At 35.4% G+C, this 8,561-nt stretch overlaps 2 protein-coding genes across 2 annotated transcripts; both read right to left on the bottom strand.

The window, feature by feature from the left end:
* Positions 1-5,374, bottom strand: LOC131635703 (probable mitochondrial import inner membrane translocase subunit TIM21). Its single transcript, XM_058906342.1, has 7 exons — positions 5,134-5,374; positions 4,949-5,040; positions 3,753-3,934; positions 3,427-3,475; positions 2,525-2,644; positions 2,028-2,213; positions 1-415 (listed from the first exon to the last, which is right to left on the bottom strand). The coding sequence occupies exons 1-6, from the start codon at positions 5,261-5,263 to the stop codon at positions 2,043-2,045; spliced, it is 744 nt and encodes a 247-aa protein (XP_058762325.1). The 5' UTR covers positions 5,264-5,374; the 3' UTR covers positions 1-415; positions 2,028-2,042.
* A 589-nt stretch (positions 5,375-5,963) lies between these two features.
* Positions 5,964-6,620, bottom strand: LOC131635699 (uncharacterized). The gene has a single exon (XM_058906340.1). It carries the CDS (start codon positions 6,618-6,620, stop codon positions 5,964-5,966), a length of 657 nt encoding a protein of 218 aa, XP_058762323.1.
* Between the last annotated feature and the right edge of the window lie 1,941 nt (positions 6,621-8,561).

The raw sequence follows: 8,561 nt of genomic DNA, 5'->3' as shown, positions 1-8,561 counted from the left end.
TTAAAATCAATCTTATATGATCCATTATTAATTTAAACCACCTCTCATACCCATCACTTGTGTGCTCCTTCCAGCTACACAATGTACTTAACATACAAATTTATATGAAAATGTCAACAGTAACAACATCAAAAAATAGAACTACATGGCCATTCTCATTCAACATCAATGACAAAGTAACCACCCTCGCCGATACTAAGATCATTCCCAAAACTTTCCTTCGCGTCCGCAGGTTCTTAATGAAATTAAAAAATATCAAACCTGAGATTTGAGATCCAGACTCCAATATTATTTGTTACTTAAATTGTCTTTCCTTCTTCCAACTTTCATCCCCAATGGAGCATGGACTAACAAAGGTGATCAATGCTGAAAGTTGAAAAAAGAGGCCTACAGTAATAGATCAAATAACGAGGACCTGCATTGAGTAATTAAAATGATCTCTGATTAATATACATGAGAATATGCATTGGATCGAGTCCTAGTTAGTTTGAACTAACTTAGATTTGTTGAAGGAGCCTGGTTTTGTAACCTCAAAGACATGATTCAAATTCCACTCGAGACTTATGGGAGCCTTCTAACTAACTAAATTTCAAGTTGTTTTTACAAGCTTATAGAAATTTATGAAAAAATATTAAATGGGAGAGCTTCCGAAAATATTAATATGCAGAAACTAATTTTAACTTGCATGACAAGTTATTGTATAAAATACTCATCTTTATTGCAAAACTCTTTTAGTATTTCTTTAAGCATAAATCCAGACAGACACTAAATTACCAAGGGTTAAAAGCAATTTTTCTTTCTAGCAAAAACAAATCAGACTAGGTTCCGCAAGGTTGACATATACAAGAAGAGAATAACCAGCCAAAACACAGGAAAACGGTGATCAGCACCTATTACCCAATATTTATAAACAAGCAATGTGAGCAAGGGCTTAAGTCGGGGTGCGGGTTCAAAACCTTGGCATAGCCCGCGTAAAATGGTTGGTTAAACAGGCGGGCTGAGCCCAAGTTTCGGGCCGCCCTGTTTGCCACCCCTAGTCCTAAGTGAAATATTTGGGCCACTCATGAAGGAAAAAGACCAAGTGCAAAGCTTAAAAAAACATGGGAGCAGCTTCTATCCCCCAACCCATTTATAAAAACCCAATCCTGTCTGGATGCACCGATTCGGACGTGGCAAAAAACATGGTTTTCTCCTATGAAGCAGGGACACCCCTAAAACGACCCCGACACTGACACGGATACACCGTTAATAATTTTAAAAAATAAATAAATTAAATATAATTGCAAGTGTCGGTGCAGGTGTCCTTCATTGACACGGACACCGATACGCTTGATTTTAGAGGTGTCGGTGCTTCATAGGTTTTCTCTACATGCACTCTGCTGGAGATGGAAAATTTGATATTTTTTGCTTGGCCAGAACAGTATCTTAGGAAGGGTTGATATTTAGAAATGTGATGGGGAGTAGTTCCCCAAAAATATCATTGCATGCTTAGCATTTACTAGTTCGTCTACACCAATTAATTGCATGTATGGAACATAAAATAATTAGGTTAACAACATTTTGAAGCTTTGCCACTTCAGACTGACTTCATTTCTTTTCAGAATATAAGCAATATAAATAAATAAACCATGGTAGTTAAGAATAAAGTTAATTTTATTTATTTTTTAATAGAATAAAAAATATCATTTGCATTTACTAAACAACCCTTCATGAAAACATGTTTCATGAAAATAAATGGGTTGCTGGAATTTAAATTGAAAATAAATTGAAGGGTATTTAATGAATGCCGTTATTAAATTATTATTAAAATTAAATTAGTTTAGATTTGCTTGTATTTTATACTGCCAAACCTGGGCTTTTTTTGCTTATATTCGACATTGAAGAAAGTATTTCTAATCCAAAGTTGAGAGACATGAGAACTATAGCGCAGCTGAGTAATATCAACTAGAATTTATATCGTGAAAACAATGACATCAACTATCAAGCATCCACAAACTGAATAATCAGGCATGGGTTCAGAATGATACCTTTTCTCATCTAGGCTACTTGTTTGTGTTGTAAGATGGGATATATGACTCCAGAATTAATTGTGCTGGAGAGGGTGCTCTAATCTCAACAATTAAGTATGTGAATTTCCACTCACCATCAACTCCTTTGAACATCTCAGCAAATACTTTTCCATGTCCGTGGGGGGCACGGATAAAGAAATTAACCTGTAACCCAAATGAATATATTTGAGAGCAAATCAAATTAATAATACAAATGGCACAGAACAGCTACTAAACATCAAGTATCTTCCACCATAAAAGAAAACTCAAGCATTTAGAAAACACAAATAATACAGTAATGTATCCATCCAATTAAGTTCTCATAGAACATTGCCTCTTCTCTCCTTTCCGTTTTCATATTATCTCTTCTTTCCTTTTTGAAAGACCTTAAAACCCAGGGGTGAGGATGTATTCAAAAGAATTCTTCTAAAATGTTGTTTCGGAAAATAAACGTGATTACATGTAAATACACCTACCTCTACATGCTCAACACCCTCCTCATCAGTCCAAACCCTATTGGGAATTCTTTGACGAGCAGCACGATTTCTACTCTCTTGGCCATAACCTGTAATTGGGGATCCAATCCTCACTCTGACCTGGAACAAAGCAAACTCAAGTTCACATGAAAAACTCAATGTTGGTAGAGAATCAGCTACGGCACATTTACAAAAATTGTCATACAGATCATTGTTTGATTGTGTTTTGGAGTGAGCAATTTTTTTGTAGAATTTGGTCTTCACGACAATTACAACAAGAACAAATAAGCATGGATATTTCCTTTTCATTTACATAGCCAAAAAATGTTGCAGGGGGGCATTGTTAGTTGATGCATATGAGGGATAGTATCTTATTGTTCAATATATACTGCTCAAGTTAAATACGGAACTTTGGTAAAAGTCCTTCACCCAACTCCAAGTTCCAACCACCTACTCAATGACATAACGAAACAACACATATACCTAGTTTACTGTATAGTAAAAGGATCTTCAACAACTAGCTCAATAGGTATTAGGTACAAATTCTCGTATTTCTATATAACATACTAATTGTCATTGAGGCATCTGTTATCTATACACTAATGATGGGATACTACATTTTCTTATTAACAAAATTAAAACAAAAATTTGATATTAAAAACCATCAAGATCTGTTTGAATACCATTCCATCACCCAATTTTAGTTGTCTTTGAATATAGCTTCTTCCTAGTTCCTACAAATGGCAACCTGCAGAATGACCATCTTCATTCTATGTCCAACCAACACAAACTGAAGGATATTGGACTGAACATTTCAAACATTTAAGTTCCTTTGAATGGAAAAGCTTAATTTTTGTTTTGTGTGTTCAGGAAAATGGATGCGAAAGAAAAGCATCACTCACCTGACCATCATCTTGAATTCTTTTGAGAGCCTTGTTATAGATCTTGTACCTATAATCATTTTATTACAATCAGCACAAGACAAAAGAAAAGAGGAAAAACAATTAATTATTACTTTTTAAGACTGAGTAGTACTATAAAGCAAAAAAAATACAGAATTGAGCTAGACTTTGGAGTGGTTGTTGGGTAAGACAACGTGATAAGGACTACCCATCAACCCAAAACTCAACAATCAATAAGGATGCAAACTCATTCAGTTAAAAGCTCTAGTCATCTATTATTTTCCTTTCGGATAACATAATATGAGCAAGGAGATTAAACTCATTACTCTTTGGGTTGAAATATAAGTTCTTTGAAAACAGCATATCCAGCAGCAGCCGCAACTCCAAGCCCTGCAAGAATGATCACACTGTAGGACGCCCCCTCAACAAATGTTACTGGCTTCTCGGGAATGTTATATGTTGGAGAATCATCAAATGGATTCTCAACATTTGTTATCTCCTTTTTTGTCTACAAAACAAATAGAAAAAAAAATTTGAGTCGCTAGTTTAATTGCAAATAACACAAGACAGAAGGGTGGAAAAAAACACATTTCATAGCATTGGTAGGGTAACTCTTTTATGAAATGACACTGCCAATAACACTAATGCAGCATGAAGCCTCACCTAAACATGGGTAGAGAATTGATTGGAGTTTCTTATTGTCGCGTGGGGAGCCACACAGACATGCAAGGCTAGAGAGAACCACTATCGTAAGCAAGAATTAACAAAGAAATCTAAGTATAACTTATCAAGTGGGAAATTTTGGACTTGCATCCATGTCATAAATAGTGTGAAACCTAAGGATATGTACTGACTCCAATTGGTGATTGGAGTCTTTTTCATGAAACAACAAATTAGATTAGGAAAGGCACGCGCTCATGAAAGCTAAGTTTGGATTGATGGAATTGAATGGAATGTAATGGTATAAACTTATTCTATTGTTTGGGTAAATTAAAAAAAAATATATGAAATGGAGTGGACCTAATAGAATGCATTCAATCCAATTCCATCACTTTCCATCATTTTTGTACAATTCGATTCCGGCGGAATGACAAAATTGCTCTATTACATCGTGAAACACTCAAACAATGAAACGACACCTTTATCTCATTCCACTCCGTTCTGCTCTATTCCACTCTACTCCATTCAGCTTCGTCCGTTTTACAATATTCAAACATAGCCGCAAGGTCGGGGAGAATCGCCAACTTCATTGAAGATTTACAATGGAATATAAGTTTAACCTAACAACTGCAAAATTTCGAACTTAACCCAAATCACTTCAAAGTGTGACCAGAAGGTTAACCCTATGTGCCAAACCCAGTTAACACATTTGGTGATTGAAGTTTTTTCAAGTCAAAAGAAACTTAAACCTAAACCTAAACCAAAATATTATTCCTTAATTAAAATTAGCAAATGAGGGATACATACAATTGGATTAAACCTAATAATTAAAACAGTAGTAAAATTAGGGTAAAAGTAAAACCTTTTCTGTGCCTTTTCCTTGTTCAGATGATGCTCTTGAAGACATAAGCTTTGCAAAAGAGATTGATCCATGGTTTTCTGAAATTCCAACTCCTAGAAAAACAAAAACAGTAATTTTAACCATTAAAGGAAGAAATCAATGAGCAAGAGAATGATAAAGTGAAATTGAAGGGTTTTGGTACAAACCTAGAAATGAAGGTGGAGGGAGAATTGGGGAATGGGAGTGAGGGAGAGAACGTGCTTCCGATGAAGAAAATGCATTGCGGGTGCATGATGCGAGTACACGATAAGACAAGACTCTGCGAATGCGAAACATGGTGGATTCTATGCGGCGAGCAGAAGAGAAGACGCAGAGGCGGAAGTAGAGGGTTCGGAGACACTTCAAAACGGCGTCGTTTCTTATTGCTATACTTTGTTTTTTAAATCCTCCTACTCAATTTTAATTAAGTAGATAAATAAGTAAGAAACTCCATTAGATAAATTTATTTGATATTATATAATATCTAATTAGACACATTTAAATTTAAAATGAGTTAGTTTTTTATTATGTACAAAGTCCAAGAAAAGGATTCTAACCGGATCTAGTCTGAGACAAGAAAAGTATTGGGATTAGGTTCATTAGCACTAACATTGTTGGCAGCTAATCTGGCCAGAACATGTGCGTCCTTGTTGTGTATCCGGTTTATGTGAGTAAACTTTATCTTCTCACAATTTTCTTATATTGCTTCATCTTCCTGAGCGTCCTTCCTGCGGCGGATCTGAGCTCTCTTTCCTCGTTGTTTTCATCATGTTAACAATTGTCTTGCAATCCGTCTCAAATTCCACGATCTTGTATCCCTTCTCCATCGCAGTTTCCATTTCCATGCATAGGGCCATAGCTTCAGCTTCCATTGGTTGATCTGGTTTTAGCATTCTCTTTGTTGACAAGTGGATCAGCCTCTCGTTGGTGTCGATTAATATGGCACCAAACCCCAGGTCCCTTCAATCGATAGACTAGCATCAGATTTGCATCATATCTATTGATATCGATGAGTGTGGTTCCAGTTATCGGGACTGTTAGGTAGGCACTCGTGATTGTCTTCTTCCTCTGTTTCGTTGATGTTTTCTTTGTCGGGCTGATTATTGATGTTGTCTTCTCCGATTGTGTTTTGCATGTTGTGGTAGAGCTCTTCCTTGTAGTGGTCTTCCATTTTTTGAGTTTCCTTGTAAGTCGGCGCACTATCCATTTCTCTATGTATGACTCTGTAACTGGACCATGATCCCGACCCTAAACGAATGTTTGTGGGCTTATGGTTGAGGTAGTTTCTAATGATTTTCCCTTTTGCTTTCGTTTGATTCTTGATATGGTAGTTACTATACTGACTGATTGTATTATTGGTGTTGTGGTTGGCTTTACCCAGGTGAGCCATCGTCTTCGGGTAGTCCATGCCTGTCATTATCTCAGCTTCTTCCTTGGATTGTTTTGGATTTCTGATCATATTTTTTAGTTTGGTAAATCGTAATGGTTTTTGCTTGTTATTCTTCTCAGGTTGCTCATCTCTATCCTTGTTATTTCCTTTTCTGCTGATCTTCAAGGTAATATTCTCTGTTTTCTCTCTATTATGGTTATGAGTATTTTGTTTGTTTCCATTAATGTTGTTCTCCTTCCTTTGCTTCTTAGGTTTGTCCTTCATGTTTGTGCTGCTACTTAGGGCAAGATATATGTTGATGTTGTTGCTAGCTTGGTTGATGGCCTCATATGTTGTATGTCTTTTTCATTGTGTATAATGTTATTTCTGGTTTTCCATATAATGTCTAAGATGTTCATAAGCTTGTTAAGAGTCTCCTCATGCATGTTGTTGATGTTATCCTTTATTCAGTTGGTGAAATAATTGTTTGTGTTGGAAGAAAACTTTAGGGTTAGTTGAGATCCAAACCACACTTGGTGAGCCTATTTGCACTCACTGAAGCAATGGTCAATTGTTTCTATTTTTTCATTGCATTTGGGGCGTATGATGTCTCTAATTATGCCCATGTTATTTAGGTGCACTTTAACAGGTATGATTTCTTTCAGTATTGGCCATATCGGGAATTTTTGTCTAGATGTTACTTTATCCTTCCATGTAGTCATCCACACCCTCTCCTCTTGACTAGTATCTGAAGTCTGGCAAGGTTCTTTTTTGCTCTATCTAGATATACATCAGTATCGAGACTTCACATAGTGTACATCCTTATTGGTCCTCCAATCTAGTCAGTCCTCTTCTTCAATGTTGTGAAGGTGGATCTCATTGATTGTTGCTACATCTTGTTGAATGAAGTTGTTTTTAAGAATCTCTCGATTCTATTGTCCTCTATCCTTGTCAACCAGATCCCTAACTTTATGAACCCTAGTATCCATAAGTTGGTTGGTGAAGAGATGAAAGTCATTGTGTGTAGGTATCCAATTATCTTCCCAAATCCTTATCCCATTATCATTCCTTATATGCCAGCAGTTTCTCTTTTTGATGTATTCAATACTTCTTTGAACATTTCTCCATAGGTAGCTAGGCCTCCTACCAATTTTTGCTTCGAAGATATCCTCCTTAGACTGGTACTTGGCCTTGAGGACTCTGGCCACTAAAGAAGTGGGGTCAGTGTGAAGCCTCCAAACATGTTTAGCTAGTAGAGCTTTGTTTTTATAAATGAATAATAGTTATATAAACTTAATTATATTAAATCATATAAAAAAGGACACATGATATGGAGAAAATAAAATAAAATTCTAACCTTCGAAAATAAAAATTCTTTCTCAATTTATTAAAATAAAATAGACATTATGCAAATAATGACCCGTGAAATAAAAAATTATTTGATGCGATATAAAATGTATTTATATTCAAATGTGAAATTTAAAATGATTGACTTACTTGTAAAATGAACAATAATCACATATCTCTCCGTCATGTGTCCACACACTAGTCAATACCCCTTCATACATATCTTGGATAACTTAATATATGTAACCCTAACCTCTTTCTTCTCTAAGGCTTTCCATAAAATTTCTCTTGCCACTTTATCATACGCTTTCTCCAAGTCAATAAAAATTAAGTGCAAGTCTTATTGGTCCATCCAATACTGCTCCAGCATACGTCAAAATATATAGGCTGCCTCCATGATCGGCATTCCAAGCATAAAACTAAATTGATTCTCAGTAAAATGGTTATTTTTTATTGTTCTCCTTTCAGTCACTCTTTTCGATAACTTCATGGTACAACTCATAAGTTTAATCTCCCTATAATTTTCACAATTTTGTATATCTCTCTTATTCTTATAGAATTGAACTAGAGTGCTTCTTCTTCATTCATCTAACATTTACTTTATCCTCATAATTTCATTAAAGAGTTTGGTAAGCCACTAAATACTTATCTCTAATAATTTTCCTCACTTCAATTGGTATTTTTGTTTGGCTCAATCGCCTGACTATTACTCATCCTTTTCAAAGCTTAATTTACCTCTTGTTTATGAATTCGACGATAGTACTTATAGTTTTGGTCCTCTTCTCTAATGTCGAATTTGCTATAGTCCGATGAGATATCATATCTTTTATTAAATAAGTTGTAGAAATACATATTCAACCTATCATTTATATCTTTTCT

The sequence above is a fragment of the Vicia villosa genome, unplaced genomic scaffold, assembly GCF_029867415.1.
Source record: "Vicia villosa cultivar HV-30 ecotype Madison, WI unplaced genomic scaffold, Vvil1.0 ctg.001533F_1_1, whole genome shotgun sequence".
NCBI lineage: Eukaryota > Viridiplantae > Streptophyta > Magnoliopsida > Fabales > Fabaceae > Vicia > Vicia villosa.
Note: the sequence above shows the minus strand (reverse complement) of the source record. Positions and strands in the feature narration are given on the sequence as shown.

Coding starts and splice junctions, on each gene's coding strand:
- LOC131635703 (XM_058906342.1), bottom strand. CDS start 5,263: ATGTTTCGCATTCGCAGAGTCTTGTCTTATCGTGTACTCGCATCATGC. Junction 2,645..3,426: donor GAATTCAAGATGATGGTCAG/GTGAGTGATGCT, acceptor GCTTTGTTCCAG/GTCAGAGTGAGGATTGGATC. Junction 2,214..2,524: donor AGGGTGTTGAGCATGTAGAG/GTAGGTGTATTT, acceptor TTTGGGTTACAG/GTTAATTTCTTTATCCGTGC.
- LOC131635699 (XM_058906340.1), bottom strand. CDS start 6,620: ATGAAGGACAAACCTAAGAAGCAAAGGAAGGAGAACAACATTAATGGA.